Source organism: Setaria italica, chromosome V (genome assembly GCF_000263155.2).
Source record: "Setaria italica strain Yugu1 chromosome V, Setaria_italica_v2.0, whole genome shotgun sequence".
Taxonomy (NCBI): domain Eukaryota; kingdom Viridiplantae; phylum Streptophyta; class Magnoliopsida; order Poales; family Poaceae; genus Setaria; species Setaria italica.
Genome location: NC_028454.1, coordinates 28,719,710 through 28,740,205, shown reverse-complemented (window position 1 = coordinate 28,740,205; position 20,496 = coordinate 28,719,710). Strand labels below are relative to the sequence as shown.

General features: G+C 40.9%; 1 protein-coding gene across 1 annotated transcript in view; it reads right to left on the bottom strand.

The window, feature by feature from the left end:
* Positions 1–6,303, bottom strand: part of LOC101767338 (SCY1-like protein 2) — a 9,744-nt gene extending 3,441 nt beyond the window's left edge. The window contains exons 1-11 of the mRNA XM_004969110.3: positions 5,660–6,303; positions 4,784–4,888; positions 4,386–4,496; positions 3,644–3,826; positions 3,348–3,474; positions 3,154–3,215; positions 2,822–2,908; positions 1,976–2,062; positions 1,520–1,633; positions 1,225–1,353; positions 967–1,029 (exon numbers count right to left, since the gene is read on the bottom strand). Of these exons, the coding sequence (XP_004969167.1) occupies positions 967–1,029; positions 1,225–1,353; positions 1,520–1,633; positions 1,976–2,062; positions 2,822–2,908; positions 3,154–3,215; positions 3,348–3,474; positions 3,644–3,826; positions 4,386–4,496; positions 4,784–4,888; positions 5,660–6,151 (1,560 nt within the window). The 5' untranslated portion in view covers positions 6,152–6,303. The remainder of the gene's footprint in view (positions 1–966; positions 1,030–1,224; positions 1,354–1,519; positions 1,634–1,975; positions 2,063–2,821; positions 2,909–3,153; positions 3,216–3,347; positions 3,475–3,643; positions 3,827–4,385; positions 4,497–4,783; positions 4,889–5,659) is intronic.
* Positions 6,304–20,496: the final 14,193 nt, after the last annotated feature.

Genomic DNA, 20,496 nt, shown 5'->3' with positions numbered 1-20,496 from the left:
GTTTTCGAACTATTACAACTGGTACGACAATACACGTCGTGTAACTGTGCAGAGCAGATTCTTATAACTATTTATGTGAAAACTGCTCTGAATTCACAATCTTTTGACTATGAAGCTTTCTACAGGTGTGGAATGGGCAATTTGTCTGTGTATGATGTTACTGAGGAGTCATCATTCAATAGAGCGTAATATTCAATTTCAGTCAACAGACTTGGGCTTCCTCACCTGACCTTGCTGTGGTCATTCGCAGATATAAGAAACCGGATTAGGAACAGTGAGCCACAAGCTTCTTTCAATGCGAACAAAATTCTGACAGGCAACAGTGCAGCGGGAGCTGAAAGCGTTTCCCTAACCGGTGTTATTTGTAACGAGTGGCAATGGTGGGTAAATACCCACCAACTCCACGAGGAGGTCTGTAGATGGGATTTTTGGAGCACCTCTTGAGGTACTCCACAAAAAACGTGGATCTACCCCCTGCTCCACCTTTTTCTTGGAGCCGGAGTTGCTGGAGCTAGACGCGTTTGGCTGCGAGTTTTTTGGAGTTGGTGGAGTGGAGCAATTTTTTGTGGAGTGGAGTGCTCCCAAACACCCCCTAAATGTCAATCTTGATCACCAACACAAATTAGAACTAAGACGGTCCGGTGTAACATCACTCTGCATGCTATATGTTACTGGTATTGTTTAAGAAAACCAAAGTGCATCATTATGAAGCATTACTAAAGTTAGGGCCACTAGCCAATATTTGGTGTAAGAACAGATTAGAGACACAGGACCAGTAACTAGCCGCATGAAGGCTCACAATCACATTAGAAAACCAAGTGTTCAACATTACATGGTTCCTATCCTTTTGTTTTCAGCAGTTTTCCATTTTATTGAAGTTAATGTTATTTCCATGTTTTAATGCTCTTCATGTGATTAAAGATAATAAATACATTGTTAATAAACAAAATTATATAATGTGCATACCGCGGCAACTGTAGTTTTTAGAGCTAATCCATGAACACGTGGCAGCACAGCCTGTTTTACTAGCTGCAGGAGAGAGAGGAAAAAAAACATTATATGAATACATGACATGCATGCTTTGTTCATATACTGAAATTCATTCATCAAATGAGAAACCATTAAGACAAACAATTAAGAAAAAACAGCATTTTTCTACTGATGATGGGAATAGAACACAATCGAATGGTTAATATTCATTATAGCAAATTAGTTGAGGGTAACCTTGATGTCAAGTTGACGAGACAGCGGTACTGTTCGACGCAGAACCTCTTCCTGTAGCCGGGGATCATTGTCATCATAAGCACGGACCAGCATCGGAAGAACATGTGATATCAAATGTTCCTGTGTAGCCTGCACAAAAGAAAAATATGCACAGTGAAAAAACTACTGACTAAATTACATTTTAGTAAAAAATCATTTGTGAATTAAGATCACCATTCCATGGATCGTATAGAATTATAGATAACATAAAGGAATAGTATAATGTATTGATATTTCATAAAGTAACCCTGATTACCTTGTTAATAATGAGATCTGCATGCTTCACAAGCAGTAGAAGGGTTTCGCCAGATGCTGAAGTAAACACTGGAACAAGTGCAGGCAGTGTTGAAAGCTCAAAATCACCTTTATCCTGTAAAAGAGCCAAAAGTAACGACCTTTCAAAATAGTTCAGAATACATGTAAATATGGTCACTATATAACACATCCTGATGCATTTCGCTTAAAAAAACTATAAACATGTGGTATCATGGTGCAACTAAAATAATTTAATTCTGGATAAGTTGTGGATCTTGCAAAAAGAATGATACAAATCGCATGTAGTTAGGACTTTACTACATTAAGATGCATATTATATGGAAAGTACTAGCAAGATAAGCAGCTACTCAGAGGGGATTTCATACTATTCTTCGAATAGAAAGAAACTCTATTCATGCATTATAAAAGGATATAAATGAGAAACAACAGAAATAACCTGAGATTCTGCTATTGTTAGAACCATGGGCAAAATCATTGGCTGCATAACCATGTTCCGCAGCTCAGCACAAAGAGGAGGAAGAACCTGGTTGGAAAGTGTAAGTCAGCTTTGAAATAACTAATGGATCAACTAAATAGGTGGCAATTCTTTTTCATGGACAAAAAAAATGTTTCAAAGGCACACACAGAAAATACAGGATTGCAATATTAGAACGGGTCAATCAAAGAAATTAAGGCCTAGAAATTGAGGTTTAAATATTCTTTTCTTTATTTCCGTAAAGGAAGTACCACGTGCCGAACACAATCAAACATTATGAGATCCGGGAAAGGGAATTTCTAGATAGCCTGTCCCATGCTTTCTGCAAGGAAGGTGATTCAAACCCAGAACCTCAAGGACGCAAGTGACTCTATCACTTGCCCCTCTTTTTTTGCATGGTAAGATATTTAGTTGACAGTCTCCAAAACATTTTCAAAGTGAATAACAAAAACACACTCAGATTAGATATTTGTTCTTGATTAAAGCTTAATATCAGCAAAGGAACTTGAACACTATATGCTGGATTGGAATGGAAACATAATATATGTATTTGAGTATGATGCACAAGGGTGAAAAAATAAACGTAACAGTTTGATTAAAGTATTGAGCAAAGTCAAATGTATCGTTTAGTTGAACAAGATAAATGTGTATGTTTAATTGAACAAATGCAGGTTCCAGTAGCTTCTATGAAGCGATACATAGTGATAAGAAAATGGTGCCCACAGTTAAATCAGAGTAGAGTAGTAGACACATGGGAGTAGTATTAATTGGAAGAAGATAGTGAATGAATTGCAGCACTGAACATACTTTATATCGAAGAACTCGGGAATCAAAATCCTTCCACATATCTGATAATGCCTTCAAAAATTCTGTCTTCTGCATGTTATCTCTCTCCTGAAAGGAACGTCATCTTAAAAATTAGAACCATCTCTAGGTACCAAATCGTGTGTCGTCTCATTCGCCAAATAGCAGTCAAGCAGGCAATACTCTTGCTGCTGAGGTGACAGGTACACTAAAATAATCTAGTCAAAGGTGATTCTCAGACAGCAAAGAAGCAAGATTGATACGCACGCAATTGAAACCTGGAACCTTAGAACTCATACAAGAAAATAAGCTGAAGGGGAATAACATATACATACCAGCAAATGGTCCAGGAAGCGAAGAGCGCGCAACCTCGTATCATCACGAAAGAAAGAAGAACCTATAGAAAAAGGATATTTTCAAAAAACATTTCATGAAACTACCAGTGATGATTGTGATTTGCGCTACCAGTGGGCAACACAAAAGCTCTACTGATATTTCCTTAAATGAGGAAAAGGAAGGCGATACACACCTGTAAAGGCCATAGCACTAGGACGCGATACTGCATCCATTGATAGCATCCTTTGCAAATCCGACACCAAATCCGAAGGAATATTAGAAAAGGCTTCACTTGTTAAATACGTCAAGGCATTCATGTACTGTGAGAATAGGGGGAACATCAACAAAGGTGCAGTAGAATGCAGATACAACCTTAACTGATGGTCTACTTGCAAAATTGAAGGGGAGAAAATATGATGTCTGTAGTTCAGACCCTAAAAGAACAAATTTATATCGGGTAAATGGCATCATTCAGATGTTAACACGTACCATTTTAACATTGTTATGGCAGTCCAAAAATGGCCTGCGAGCAATCAGGTGGTAGGCCAGACAACCAAAGCTAAACATGTCACATGCAGAGCCGACTTTAGAATCTCCACTTCGGACCAATTCTGGTGCAGTGTAATTCAACGATGGTTGAAGAGGTAAAGCTGTATCCTCGACATCATAGTCCTAAAAAGAAACCAAGCAGATAGATTGGTAATGATTCAGAGCATTGGAATACTAAAATAAGCAGGGTTCACAAAACAGGTCCTAAAGTCGCCAACCACAGAAAAGGTGCCAGAAAAAATAGTTAGCAATGGGTACGATTAAACGCAAAGTATGTCCAGTTGTTCACCTTACTTAACTGCAGAAAATTGCAATAACGATTAACATAGGTTTGTGGTACTATCATGTATGCCATTACAAAGGCCAGCAGTAAAAACATGCTACATGCAATCACCACATATGACAGTAGTGTTACATTTTTTAAAACTAATACAGAAAAGATCAGATCATGTCTAAATTAAACTCTATGCCAGAAAAAAATGTATCATGCAAACCTAAGCGGCAAATTTAGAACTTAATTACTTAAGAAAAATTATTAGATTTTCTAGAAGAATGTTTCTGTAACAGGCTTAAAGCTTTGAAAGGAGGATACCGATTAGTTAATGTTCCCAAAATATGGTAAAACAAATCTGCAAATTAAAAGCCACCAAAATGACAAACTAAATGTTGATTACTTACTAACCGAATAATGGAATTGCTGTGATGAAGTCAAACGACCTGTGGCTTGATCGACCGAAAGAGCAAAACCAAACCCACCAAGCTTCCATGACCCGCTGGAAGTTATAAAGACCGTCTGCAAAAGAACCAAAATTAATACAGTGTACTGTAGAACTAAATGTTGGCATAATGATAACAAGCATGTAAAATAAAACTAATTAGGTATTCTTTAGACACGGTTGCAGATCCCATGTGGTACTAAGCCAACAGTTCAGACAGCAAGGATAACTACAATAAAATGACAAGGGAACACCAAAACTACAGGATTGTAATAGGCACATGTGTGACAGAGCAAATTAATTATCAATGACAGAAAATGAACAGGAGCAAACAATAAGAAGAAGCATAGTGATGTGTAGTAACCTCGGGCGATATAGCTCGATGGGCAAGATGGGCATTGTTATGAAGAAAATCCAATGTCTCTGCGACTTGTAGCAGTCCATGTTTAATCTCAAGTAGCCCCATTTCCTGAAACACGAGAAAAATATGATCATGCTTTGGATGTCAAATTAACTGTCATGACTAGCGCACCATTTCAAACACAGAAATATGACGAATATAAAATCTCCTGACAAATTCCAACTCCAAGAGACACCACATGGTAAACTAAAAGACGTACAATTGGAAAATCTCTAGAATCTCACACTTAACCTCAAGATTGGGAAAAAAAAATCTAATTAGTCTCTACAGTTCTACCAAATGTCAGAGGCAGGGACTCTATGCAACGAGTGAGGTTAACTAAACTCACAAGATTTTTTACAAATCAGCGCACCAAACCTTGGGAATTAATTAAACTATGCAACTGCCAAGAAAACCATTACAAAATTTGATACACTGGCACAGCAAGGATGTTATTTGAGGAAAGGATCATTGCAAACTTTTTAAGAACAACACCCATTAGGCAAATTTTCTGGGCGCAACACTGCCATATGCTACACTAGAAACATAAATGGAATCTTCTTAGATAATGTCTTTGTACCTTTTAGGGCATTCCTTAATCGATAATGGGATTAAGGACCCTAATTAGACACAATCGTCAGGTTTTTCACATTCACATCAACACTACTCACCTTAACTTCCTAGCCAGTATTGAGTGCAGTAGTAGCGAGTAACTAGTAGCAAACTATGAGCAACAATCCTGTAACCTTCCTAGCAGCAAATTAATTGCCTAAGATCAATGCTAAGCAGTACATACAGGCACGCAAAATCAAACAGAAACACGTTATGTCAAAGTCGTACCATGCCCTTGAGCTCCTTGGGCACCTTGCCGACGTTGTCCAGGCACCCGAGCGCGTTGGATACGGAGGCGAAGACGGGTTCTGTGGCCATGGCCATGGCGGCCTTGGTCTCGTCGAGCGCCTGCACGACGTGGAGCACGCCCGGGTGGCGCAGGCGCACGAGCCGCGCCGCGTCGGCGCGGACGAGGTCGAGGAAGGCGTCCTCGGCGGCCTTGGACAGCCCCGCCCGCGCCCGCGCCTCGGCGAGCGCGCGCTTGTCGAGCACCCAGACGGAGACGACCGGGTAGGGCGCCGAGGGGGCGCCGTCCCGCGGCCTCGCCGTGTAGATCCGCCACGCGAGCCCGGGGCCGCCGGACCCGGCCTGGTCCAGCAGCTCGTAGTCCTGAAGCGGGCGTGGGCCCGTCACCTCCTGCACCGTCGTCGACACCGTCTTCTCGATCACCGCCGACGCCTTGGCCAGCGCCTGCGTCAGGGTCTTCATGTTGAGCGCCATCGCCTCCCCGCCGCCGCCGCCGCTGCCGCTGCCTCCGGCGAGATCTGGGAGGCCCCGGCCGCGGTGGTGGATTTCCTCGGGGAGGAGGGGTCGCCTGATCGGTCGGTGGCAGCGCGTGTTTGGTAATTTGCGGGCGTTTTTTCCTCTTATTATTTTCCGCGAATTTGTTTTTTTAATCGGGGTTTTCAGGGGAAGCGGCTCGTGCCATGTGAGACCGCGAGCGGAGGATGCTTCGTCGCGAAGGGGAGGGGACCGATATCGTTGGTTCGATCTGAGCCGTTGGTTGGGCGTGGTTGGGCAGGATGGGCGGCTGGGATGCGGCGTATGGATGATTAACTCGAGTTAGGTGCGTTGTCCTGGTCCGGTCGGGGGGAGCATGGTCAATGAGTAATTATAAGGTGTTAATTTAAGTGATTAATTGATTAATTACAACACGACTTTTCACTTTCAGGTGCAGAACTCCTGCAACGAAGGACGGCTCTTGACGTAAGAGGCGAAATGCCTCCTCTTTTCCGCGTTCTCCATGTAGATCCTGATGAAGTAGTTGTATTTTTCTGATCTTTATGCCAAGCTGCCACTTAGGAGGGAGGTATTGAGTGCAAATGAAGTGAGAAGTTGCATAAGATCTATTGAGCTAAAATTCTCACAAGTCACAAGTCATGGCTTAGAGTAATCGTTCGTTAACGGTTATGGAGAATTGGAGATTTGAGTCATACTTTATCCATGTCTTAGAGCTAGTGGTTAGTGAAACAACTTTCTTTTCAGGTGCACATAGGTGAAGGCATATGGAGTGGTAGTATAAGGTGCCATGGCGCTGGGTGCACGGTGAAAACAACTTGCTTTTTCAAAAAGGTAAAAATTCATCCAAAAATGTAGTTTAAAGTTTTTTTAAAAAATGATAACTTGACGCATCCATAACTCATGTTGTGATATACTTATCACAAAAGTTGAGATTCGAACTCGTTCTAGTTTAATTCATACAAAAATTCAGGCAAATATACATGGTGTCTGAAGACGAAAATCGCCTCTACCTCGACAAGCTTTCATCCTACATAGAGATTTGACGCTTCTAAGGCCAGAGTTTTGAGTCAAGATGGAAAATGTATAGTACTAGTGCAAATAGATGACCAACATGGAACACAATAATTATATATTGCTCAAACCTTCAACTAGTTGGTGTTCCATCTCAATTCTCATCATTAGTGCATTTTCATGCCTGGATCACCAGAGAAGATCACCCAGTCCATGCATCCGTCACTCTCGCTGCCTCCTTTAGCAAACGAACGTACGGTACTCCTCTCCACCCATCCATCTGATGAAACTGCCGCTCGATCTAGTATACTATCCCTACTCCCCTTCAGTTTAACTTCTATCAAATCCTTCATTTTATGACGACTATTCCCTTGCTCGATGCTTTGGTTATTTCTTATTTGTAGACTCCTACCCATCGGCCATGCCCAAATTCCTTCCGTGCATAGGCTTGCATTCCTCCCCGCTTTATCTCTCTCTCCTTGCCGCCGCTCCCAGCCCGAGGGCCTCCGAAACCCAATCGACCACAGGCCACAAGGTAATGCAGCCCAATAGTAATGACAGCCATTATCAAAAAAAAAAAAGTAATGTCAGCCAAGACGTCAGAAGGCAGTCCATGTCTTTGCACTTTGTTGGCAATCACTTTGTCTTCAGGGTTCTCTGCTAGTAGTAGTTCTTTTGTTTTGGTTTCTATAGCCTCTTTCTTCCGTCATGATACGGTTGGTATTCTTGTCACTTTTGACTTCAGTATGAAGGCAATAAGCAGAAGGCATTCGCTACCTCTTTCCTGGAGCAAGCAGTGAGCTAGATAAATAGTGACTGCAAGCGAACTTTAGTTTTTCTTGATTTGTCAAAGCTAGATAAGCTTTTTTTCCATCTGGAACAAAGTGCAGATATACTAGAAGCTCAATTGATCAAGGTGCGAATACATGTTCCATATGAACTCTCCCAGTTTCTTCCTCTACACTGTATTTGCTATATGCTACTCCAATTTCCCAAATAATTTCATAGGTTCTTTATGAAGAAAAGAATGGCAGACCATGATGCTTGAGGTAATGATGTGCCAATAGTCTCTTGAACTCTTCCTTTACTTACTTTCATTGATGCCTCGTGCGTAGTCGTTATGAAAAAATAACTGATTTGTTTTTGTTTTATAATATCACTTCACTCGTTACAACTCCACTTTATTTACACAAGAAATTCTTTCTACGTATAACCGCATTTGTATTATATTACGGTAAGATCGCATCGCAATGATCGTGTGTGTCTACACACACCAGGCTCAAATTGGGTCACCTAATTTCATTAACAAAATTCTTGATTAAATATGTCAACCTTTTTGTTTCACTCATCCCCTACCCTTTACAATTGTCTACCAAATTATTCAATAAAATTCACCTTTGCCTTCCTATTCCCTGCCTTACAAATCCATATTACATGCATGACGAAATAAAATGAAGGGGCACATGCCCCCGCTCTTTGTTGGATACGTGGCTTTTCTCATGTGCTTCAGCTTCATCATTTGGCTCCTATCGATGCATCGCCGAAGCAAAAATGAAAGAGTATTACAGGACCATGTGTCAGACGACGATTTCTTGGAAGACAACTGGACGCCGCGACCAATTTCTTCTCCGATGAGCGAAACCTCGGGAGCAGTTAGCATTTATAACATTGAAAATATGTAAGATAATTTATGCATTACAACTGGACCTTAAATGCTACAAGCGGATTGGAACCTCTTGTTGACGGCAGTTAACATGCCAGTTTGAACTGTAAGCGCACGGATCAGTTGTAGCTTTCCCTTAGAATATTCCATCCAAAGTTTATCAGTCCGTGGATTGACAACAAACTGATTAGGGTTCTCTATCCAGGTAAACAGATCTAGTCCTATCAAGAAGCACGAATTGAAAATATAAAGGTAACCCAATCACAAGATAAGTATTATAGATAGAGTAAATAGATCGTATATCCATGTATATATGTGGTAACACAACCAAGGGTATCATGTGCCTATCATCTTCTTGTTGTAACTCCAGCCAAAGTGGTAACCAATCTATCTTGTACCTTGATGAAGAGTCATTTCTCATAAAGGTGACTCACAAGCGGCCTACTTTCTTATGGACACCACTGCGAGGTGCATGTTGACGCCTCCGGTTTCCTAAAGCTTTACCTCAAACAACCATCAAGCGCTCTTATCTGAAGCTCTCCTTGATAGCTGCTACAACGACTCCCACGATACTCACCATCAATCCTACTCAACATTATACAATCGTTCGGCCTTTTCCTCCTGCATGCTATCACCACACATGAGTAATCACACCGACTTCCTACGCACTACTAAGATGTATCCGCAAGACATAGACTAATCACCACGATTACATCTATGGTGATTACATCTATTCCTACTAAGAACATATGCCAGCTGAACATATGAGAATAAGCATGCATCACAGTAGATCAAAGCAAAGACAAGATTAGATTGATATCACCATCATGTGTACATAAGCCTTGATGATCACAAGGCTCGGCTCCGGAACTCCAGCATGGCTTCGTCGTGCAAGGACGACCATGGCGGCTAGGGTCTAGCCTAAGTCATCTCCTAAACAACCTCGAAGACTTGCATGGCCCTCAGCTCCCTATGGTGTGTCCCCCTTGGTTTCGCTGACTTCTGATGGATGGATCCCCGGGCTCGGTAAATTTTAAGGGTATTTATAGTCCGGAGAGCCTGTGGGTTAAATTGGAAGGTGAATGAGCGAAGGAAAGGGGTAGGCCGATTCGCTTGGAGGGGTCCAGGCCGATCAGCCTAGCCCTTCCTTTTATCCCCTCGTATCCAGCTTCGTCGTCAAGTCTTCTTCAATATTCTGGAACCTTATTTTTGTATGCATGTGGGCCTGGCATGTCGGTACCTTCGGGATGAGATTGATCTTCAATAACTTTCCAAATTTTCGCTTGATCTTCTTTTATTCCTCCTTAATACTGAAGTGATCCTTGCAAAATCTTCACAAACTTAGTCATTAAGTCATCTTGGAGGATTGCTTGCTAAAAATGAGCGTCGGTGGAGGCCAGAAGACCCCAGGCCGGCCCGGACTCTTTTTTGCCTCCCGGTCTTCATTTTTCTCTGGACCACTGCTCGTTCATGGCTTTATCCAAAAAATATATATTTAGCCCAATTTTCTGCGAAAATAGAATATCCTCCAAAATATATTGCATATGAGAAAATGGGGTTATTTCAGATGCTAAGTGGCGGGTTAGTATACGAATATGCATAAAAACACTAGTTAAATGGTACTAAAAGTGCGTCAATAACGAGCGTCAACAATCCCCTAATGCTTAGCTCTTACTCGTCCTCGAGCAAGTCAGGCGACTACAAACTTCTCCTAAGGGTCGAGCAAAGATCTTGAACCAAACCTGAGCAAGCGAGTCAAGTACCTGAGCAAGCGAGTCAAGTACCTGGTCCTTCAAACAAAAGATAAGAGGAGCAGCAAAGATAATTGAAGTATGGGTGTTCAAATATTTATCTAAGAAAAAATCACCCCACAGCTTTTATCAGAACTAAGTAACTTCATGAATCAATCACACTTACTTTCTAGCTTGCCTTGGAGGGTTGTTTTTTGTTATAAAACAATTTTCCCGCAACAAGAATAGGAAACAAAATTCTCTTCCAGGTGCTTACATGTCGCTCAATTTAAAAGTGCTATCCTAGTTATTTTGCAAGCTCTCATCTCTCAAAAAGTCACTGATTATGCGGTGGAGCCTGGATAAGGCTAGCAAGAATCAACACTTATATTATCGAATTAAAAAAAAACTCTCTAATGGTCGCTTACCTTTCGAGCCAATAATCATAAGAATATCCGTATAATGTGAGGTTTGCAAGGATGAGAAGATATAGAACAGTGGACATGTGCAAAGGCAAACAAAATAATGACTCTGAGGTACAGCGATGTCCCCGTCGTCGGATTGCATATGGTTGGAATGAAAATCCATTCCGTGAACAAAGTAATCCTTTTTTACACTTTCTTTGATTTTCATGACAGTAGAAACTCCTCTTTTCACTCTTATTCTTTTCTTATTCTATACTTTTCTTTTCTTCCTTTTTCTCCTTTCTTTCTTTCTTTCTTTCGTATATTTTTCATCTTTTCTCCGAACCTGCTTTGAACAGCACACCACAAAAATTAGCTTTAGAATGTTCCAAAGCTTCCCAAAATTTTTCACGCGTGAACCGAGGTAGGATATCCTTAGGCCAATCAGCCTAGGGAGTGCCAGGCCAATCGATCTAGCCTCTTCGTCCTTCCTTTCTTGCTAAATTTTCTGGTGTGACTTCTATACATCACTTTTTCCATAAAATTTTATATTCCATGACCAGAAACGGAACAGATCTTCAAATATTGTGGCTTCTAAATTGAGAAAGATTATACCAAAATTATAACATTGTGGTGAGCACAAGGTGATGGTGATCATAATTTATTGAAAACAAAAACTAGGTTGTACTCCTAGTAGCCACATTATTATCGAGAGATATACAAATGTTGCATCAAGTCTATAGTTGAAGGTTTATATACACAGGCTTTATTAAGAAATCGAAAAAGAGAAGGTATAGGAAAAAATTTACCATCCTTTTGATGCTTGTAATGAAGTGTAGCGTAGCCTCCTCCATACTTAAGCATTGTGCTTAGCATGGAACAAGAAAAAATGAGCATCTTCTGACGACCGTGATCCTTGTATTCCAAATAGCATTTTTATCTTGGTCCGCCAAGTCCTCCCCCATGCTTAGCATTGTGCTAGGCATGTAAGAAGAATATGAAGCATTTTATGATTGTTGAAATCCTTGGTCTCAGCGTCCGGAGCTTGTCTTTATACTTCTTCACTTTTGTCACATTTATTATCCTTCAATTTCTTCTCTTTTCCTTTCATAAAAGCGTTGCGCTATGACTGCAAAATAATTCAAATGCACATACTACCCCGGGGTGACTGTTGGGAGTAGAAACAGTTTCCAACAAACCAAAGGCATCCCTAAAACCTTAACTTGTGGCATAGCTAATTTAGTGAAATAAAAACAACCATCTAACGAGTGTACATGAGTGCAAGTGGGAATGCAAATGATAGGTAGGAACATAAACAAAGACAATGTTTACACTAAGTTCTAAGCACCATGCTTACAACTAGGTTGCTGAAATTCTCCATAGCTATAAAAATTATAAATCGAGGTCAAACATCATGCTTATACCAAGGCTAAGAACTCTGTACATCAAGGTCAAACACCATGCTTATACCAAGACCAAGAACTCTGTACAGCACAGGAATAATAAAGTGCATTGCAAAGCTTATAAACCAACCAATGCAATATGAACAGTTAGCAAGGTCTGTTAAATTGAATGATGATGGTGTGCGATCATGTCTAAACAATATGTTTATAAAAGATTGCAAAAGAAAAATGCCATCAAGAATTAACATAGATATGAAAGCATTCATCATAAAGTTTTAGAGAAAATCAAGCTAACACATGAATGATGTAACAGATGCAAATGCACAAGGGTTAGTAAGAAAATGCAATGCAACAAGAGGTGGAAGAACAAAATGACAAGACATGATATGGAGGTGGTCTAAAAAAACAAAAGTTAGCCTAAATCAACTAGCCACAAGTTTAGAATCAAAGGGGTGGTACCATGCTTCATATTCCTCTCTAAAAGGACACTAATAGCACACAAAAGGGGTCTATAGGTTTTCCACGATCAAATAATAAAGTGCTCCCTCAATATTATTTAAAGCATACAAAATGTTGTTGCAGAATTTGTTAGAGCAATGGTACAATGTTATTTGATGTTTTTGATTGAAGAGCACAATATAGAACATCATCTTAATAAAGATAAATAAAATAAAAAGATGGGTTGACTCCCGCAAAGCACTTTAGTTATAGTCATATAGTTAGACTCCTTATCTTGCTCATGTTTATGTGAAGCCATGGTCCTTTGTGCGAGAATCCAAAGTGTTCATGCAGCTTGATGTCATCTTTTGTAATCTTTCGTGGTTCACTTCTAACATCTTCATGTGTTGAATGATGCCTACTTATGTCTTCATGTGCTAATGCTCTAGAAGTTTTTCTTCTATTTAAAGTCTCTAAATTTGACTACGTACGCTCAATGAAAGTATTGCACAAGCTCCTCTTCATTGTTGTCATCTTCATATTCTCCATCTTGTTCTCATTGTCTTGCTACTACCTCTTCTTCATGAATTTTCCCTTGCGTATAGAACAGAACATATACTGAAATATAGTTATATTGAAAAGTTTATGTAATTACGTTTTCGATGAGTGGTCATTCATCTAAAACGGAGTTCAAATAAGAGAGTTATGCCCGTTTTAATTTAGCACTGTGTGCTGTCCAGAACTGATTTCAGGACGCGCGATGTTCGATGATTTGGCCATAATTGCTTGTAACCTCCGATTGCCTTGCTTCTTGATTCGTTGGAACGTAGATTTCATGGGGCTTCTAAATATTCAAAAAATATTCTGTTGTTTTCATTTGAGGTCGTGCAAAATCTTGATGACAATAGTAGCTTCTCGTAAATTGATCTGGAGATGTTGATGATCTTGATCTTGTGGTCTTTGGGGCATGATGTCACACATCATTTGCCTTCAAGGTCATCACCATTGCTACACCAGCGAGTAGCATGGCGGCAATAATGCATCTTCTCTATAATTTTTGCTTTACCCAAAGTGACAGGATTAGAGGATGCTCCTGCGCTTTGTATCGACGATCTAAGCGGTTGTCTTCCTTGGTTGCATCACTCAATCATCATAGATCGTCTTGAGTATCTCACTATAGAAGTTTGGTGGTGTCACGGTGCTATGAATTTTCTCACCTCCAGACTTGATCATCTCCAAATCGCCGCCTTCTGCGTAGAGAGGCCATCCAATTGTTCCTCTTTGCTTGACACGGTTGCTTCCAACACCTGTTACTTAAACAAACAAATCTCCAAGAAACATTCGTCTCAAAAATAATTGACACAGCGGCATACCTTGTTTATCATCAATTGTATTGTCCTCATTAGTGTGGACTCGATAGTAGATGCTGGACCACTAACAAAGTTAGCACCTACTACTACAGAGCTGATCTTGATGTCATAATCTTCGTGTTGGAGTGATTTCGGATTTGATGAACTTGAAGTTTAATCCACTTCCTCCATTATCTGGCATCTAGTATTTTCCAGCTTTCAAAGATGCAAATAAGAAAAATAGGATATATGCAACAATGAAAATTAGGGTTAGTCTGAAAAATTAGATAGATCGCCCCAGGGTTAGCACGCCAGTTTGAACCGCAAGCGCACGGATCAGTTGTAGCTTTTCTCTTAGAGTATTCCATCCAAGGTTTATCAATCCGTGGATCGACAATGAACTAACTAGGGTTCTCTATCCAGCTAAACGGATCTAATCCTATCAAAAAGCACGAATTGCATATAAAGGTAACCCAATCATGAGATAAGCATTATAAATAGGGTAAATAGATCGCATCCATGTATATATGTGGTAATACAACCAAGGGTAGCATGTGCCTATCGTCTTGTTGTTGTAGCTCCAGCCAAAGTGGTAACCAATCTATCTCGTACCTTGATGAAGAGTCATCTCTCAGAAAGGTGGCTCGCAAGTGGCCTACTTTCTTATGAACACCACTGCGAGGTGCGTGTTGACGCCTCCGGTTTCCCAAAGCTTATCTCAAACAACCATCAAGTTCTCTTATCCGAAGCTCTCCTTCTTGATAGCTGCTACAATGACTCCCACAATACTCGCCATCGATCCTACTCAATATTACACAATCGTTTGACCTTTTCTTGCTGCATGCCATCACCATACAAGAGTAATCACACCAACTTCCTACGCACTACTAAGATGTATCCGCAAGACATAGACTAATCACCAAGATTACATCTATGGTGATTACATCTATTCCTACTAAGAACATATGCCAGTTGAACATATGAGAATAAGTATGCATCATAGTAGATCAAAGTAAAGACAATATTAGATTGATATCACCATCATGTGTATTTAGGCCAATTTCCTGCGAAAACAGAATATCCTCAAAAATATCTTGCGTATGCGAAAGCGGAGTTATTTCAAGTGCCAAGTGACGGGTTAGTATAAGAATATGAATGAAAACACTAGTTAAATGGCACTAAAAGTATGTCAATAACTAGCGTCAACACCCCTCTCAAAGCCCCCTAGCCATAGATGAAGAGGAGAAAAAGAAAATGATGAAGAAGAAGGGAAAGAGAGAAGGGAGGAAGAAGAAAGGGTAGATGAGCCCCCCCTATTTTATGGAGCTGGATCCGCCCCTAACTACCAGTTTCTATCCCTATCATTAAATTTCTCTAAAACACAAATCATAAGGTGTGAAAAAAAATAGTGCAACTAAGTTTCTGCCTCTCTCATAGGGTTGCTCTAAAACTTGAAGAACAGGCATACGTGCGAAAGGCTACGAACACGAGAGCTCCCTTAAACATGCAACTGATTTTCTTTCTTCTTTTTTTGATAAAGGCAACTGATTCTTGTTTGGGAGAAGGATGAGGACATAAAGTGGTCTCATCAAAATCTACTAGCACACGAGCATGATCTTTGGTAGGACCAGGCCCTCGCTCCATTGTCATCCCAACGCTAGCTGAAAAAAGAAGAAAAGGTGAGCCGAGTAGATAGACCTAGAGAAAAATAGTCATCAAGGGATATGGAAAGACCTACAATTGCAGCGACATATGTGACATATGGGTTCATACTCAATGATTATAAAAGTGTAGTCCCCACACATTTATATCTTACTATTACTAATTGGAGGATTGGAGGCTCCTTTTAAAGTCTCTAGGTGAAGCCACCAAGGATCCTAGGTGGACACTCTATAGGAAGAGAGAAATTCTAGAAATTCTCACCAAAAAGCAAAACATCTGGTCATTTATCGGTAGACTCAAATCATCGTAGCCATTGGATCTATTATATATTCTAAAAAATTACCCACCTATGCCATTATGAAAATAGCCTAAAGTAACCCATAAATCTATATCTAAATTACCCACCTCTGCCGTTGTATTAAATAAAATAAAGTAACCACCTAATCTTCATCGAAATTACCCGCTTCATTATAAAAATAATTTAAACCCCCCTAAATTTGCAACTAAATTACTCACCACTAAAACTTAAAATATAACTTAAAGTAACCCTTAAATTTTCATTTATATTACCCACATATGCTATTATTAAAAATAACATCAGGTAACCCTAGTTTTAATCCAAATCACCTTAATTAAAAATATACACCAATATATGATTCTAAATCTTCTATTTCTTACTACACTACCGGTATATAATATAATAATTAAGGGTATATATGCATGATGTGTGTCACCATTTATGAAGATATAGAGGAGGTGATGATAATATAGATTCCTATGTTCAAATTATAGCTCTAACTTAGGTTATATTAAACAAATTCAAGCGCATACCCGTGATACAAAGTGAAAGGTAAAAGATCATAAATGTGGATCAAAATGTTACATAGTAATTACTACCTAAAATCTATCACAAACGGATGAAGATAATAAGTATATATCTATATAAGTACTGTGTTCGAATATTTAACAAATGAGAGGTATCTCAAGGTAATAGTTTTGTAGCAATGTGGCCTTATTTTTTTTCATTGGAGGCTCCGCATTAGTTCTCACAAGGCATGCTAAAAAAATACAAATTCTAGAAATTCTCACAAAAAATAAGAAACATCAAACATCAATCGTGTAAACTCTATAATCATAGTCATTTATCTATTATATTTTCTAAAAAGTTACTCACCACTATCATTATGAAAAATTGTAAAATAAACCTTAAACCTATATCTAAATTACCGAGCTCTACTATTATAAAAAATAATCTAAAGTAATCTCATAATTTTCATCCAATTTACCCATGCATATCATTATAAAAAGTCTACTTAAAATACCATTCTAAATTTTTATCTAAGTTACCCACGTTTGTCATTATTAAAAATTACCTTAAGTAGAAACCTAAATCTTAATCTAATTATCTGCATCATATATAAATGTTAAAAGTATGATTTTATTGTTAATGTAGAAATAATAAGTTAAGATATATACGCATGATGAGTGTCATCATGTATAATATTTATACATGTATGTGAGGAAGTGTTAAAAATATTAATTTTTATGCTATGGAGGTGTGATACAAATGAAAAAAAAAGTATGAATGTGGATGAAAAGGTGTATGGAGTAATTACTAATTAAAAATCAATCATAACTGGACAAAGATAAGTTATCTATATGAGTATTATGTTGAAGTATTGAAAAAAAATGAGAGAGCAGTAGGTAAAAGATTTTGATTATTAGCTAGAAGTTTAATTTTTAAATATAATAGCTTTTAAAAACATTAGCTCGTGCGGGACCACGAGTTGATGGATTAGATAGACTTGATGGATTAGTTATTATCTAGTTATCAGTTGATCCATTTACATGATTGATCCTTATTGTCAAAATAAATACAGTGACGTCGTTTATATTATTTTCCCGTAGTACCCTTATTTTTTATACTATTTTTTTTAAAACACTAGAGTCTAGTACAAGGTACTGCAAAATGACTCTTTACTACAAATCACACGCTACAAATGGTGCCGCAAAAGTCAATTTTGAGTAGTAAACCGCATGGTATACGGTCCAATCTTGCTTCAAACAACCTGTTGAACCATTCTATCTGTGCAACAAGAGTATGAACAAGAGCATTGATGAGGTGTGGTTTAACCCATTGGGAAATACTAGCATCATGTGCATCGTCCAGAACCAGTTTCAGTACGACCTGGTCGATCGATCTCACGTTGCTTGATTCCAATAACTGCAAATGCAACCGCAGGCTATAAAAAGATTGACAAACCTTTGGCATCCGTGACTGGCCCAAGAAACCGAGGGTGTTTCTTTCCTTGGACGAAATAAAATCCGGCGGAGCCTTTGGTGGATGAAAGTTGAAACCCGGTGCTCGGTGCACGCCAGTCACCCGCTCGCATTATACTCCTCTGCCTCCGGATCTGAAGCCCGGCCATCCAGCTCCAGCTGCACCAGAGATTACCTGCAAGTCTTAGCATGCGCGGCAGCACACAAAGTAGCAGTTAGAGCTTGCCTGGGGCAACATGCATCATCCAAGCATCGAACTAACTCACACCTGCTACGCCTTTTAGTGGCTCTCGGCCTTGCAGCGCAGGTGAAAATGTCGAGCAAAATGGCTGGCCGCTGCCGGAACAACCGATCGGCAAAACCACCATGCGTTTTAACAAGGCGCGGTTGTTGCTTGCATCGCCGTGCACTGCACCACTCTTGCTCGATCGGTCTTGCGGAGTACCAAATGCTACCTACGGTCTCGTGACACGCTTCTGAGAAGCCTACTCCGGCTGAATCATGTACCAGCAGTTTACATTAAACAAAAAAAAAGAACAGTGTACTAGTGGCAACTAGCTTGTTGAAAGCTCAAAAGGCAGCTGTTTTGGGGCTGCATGCGACTCTCTGCAACTACTGACAGTTGTTAGCACCTTCTGGCATCGGTTTCCCGTGGTGCTTGTTGAGATACGCAATGCGTCTCGCTGTGACTAATCGATCTATCTACCTTGTCCCTTCTCACTGAAGTGTCAGAGATTCTTGATGCTGTACGTTTGTCAGGATCCCTGCAGGGCTGCGGGGGCGGGGTGCTGTGCTGAGTGCTGACCAGGTGTATGGTTTGGGAAACAAAGCAAGCCAATTCGACCTGCAGAGTGCAGGAGCATGTACCATGTACTGTCGTGCTGTTCGGAAATACATCATGCAGAGCAGCTGCGCAGGGCATCCTATCCCAGTCAGTCGCCGGCTCAAGTGGCCTGCAGGTTGCAGCAGCTCGATCGAGCGACTGCTCTCTCTGCTCCTCCGGTCTCTGCTCTCTTTTTGAACAAAAAGAACGGCTGCTTTGACCGCACACGCATGATGACGCAGCGCGGCGCTCCCTCAGATCAGCTGGAGCCTGGAGCTCAAACATCTCAAGATTCAGAATTCAGATAGGTCAAGAAACTGCGTGAAGCGGTCGTAACTCGTAAACCAGTTCTTACAAGAGAAGATGCATGCTACTCTTAATGTGCGAAGTGGAAATGGAGTAGGAGAGAACTAGCTGGAAAAGCACACGCATCTCCGTGTCCTTTGGTCGGTTTTAGAGCTCCGAACTCGTACGGCTGCGCGCGTCATGCCATGGGTAGCCAGGCCAAACCGGCAAACCCCAACCAACCGGGTGCGACGGACGAGACGATCCCCGGTCAACGGTGCAGGTCATCAGAATTCAGAAACGCCTTCGTCGCTTCACCTGTGATCCGTCGTGCTCGGCTCCCAGCCTCCCACGTCTCCCCTCCGTAGGCATGCTGCTTTTGCTGCTGTTACCACCCGGACCCTGAGACCCAGCAGCAGCAGCAGGAGGAGGCTGTGCGACCGCGATGATGGTTGCTTCGCCTGCCACGCAAGTCACGAGCCAGGAACGCACCAACCGCCCTAGCTACGCCTACGGGAGAACACCCGGGCCGCCGGGCGTGGCGTTACTGCTGCGTTAGGTGATCCGTGGTGGATCCGCCGGGTCCGGCCTGGTCCGACGGCCACGCCGGGTGCTCGCGGCTTGGACGACCGCGGCCAGACTCCGGGTTCCAGCAAGTTTTCCAACCATGCAGGTTTCAGACTGAGGACGACTAGTTGAGGTTAGTGAGTCCATGATCCAGTGATTACCGTTGAGGTTAGTGAGTCTTGATCGACGAGAAAGAATTTGATTTCCATGACCTCTCTTCCTTTTCCAGACTATACCGACATCGAAATTCGTTCTGTGCACCACTCCCCTCCTCGCAAGAAAAGGAGACGATGATCCGATGATGATGGGGTGTTCGGCTGCGCCGCTTATTTGAACAGTAAAAACAGAGAGAAATAAAAAAAAAAAAAGCTCGCTGAACAGCTGCTACTGCTTTTATTATGGCTGATTCAAACAGGCCCGATGATGCCTTCAACAGGAGTTCCATTGTTTTTCTCCCAGTTAGTAGATAGTCGTATGCTGATTGGTAGTAGCAGAAGAAGATAAACAAGTGTATCAACCCAACTAACTTCCCCACACGACATCGAGCAAAGATCCCCAGTCCAGCCAGTTTCGTGACCCGCGCGAACACCCATTTCCTTGTGAAAAACACACAGAATCGAGAGAGAAAAAATGCACGCGAGTTGAACAGTCTCGGTACACCAGTGGCGCAAGCATGGTCGTTCGTTCCGCCCCCAAACCGGCACGTCCG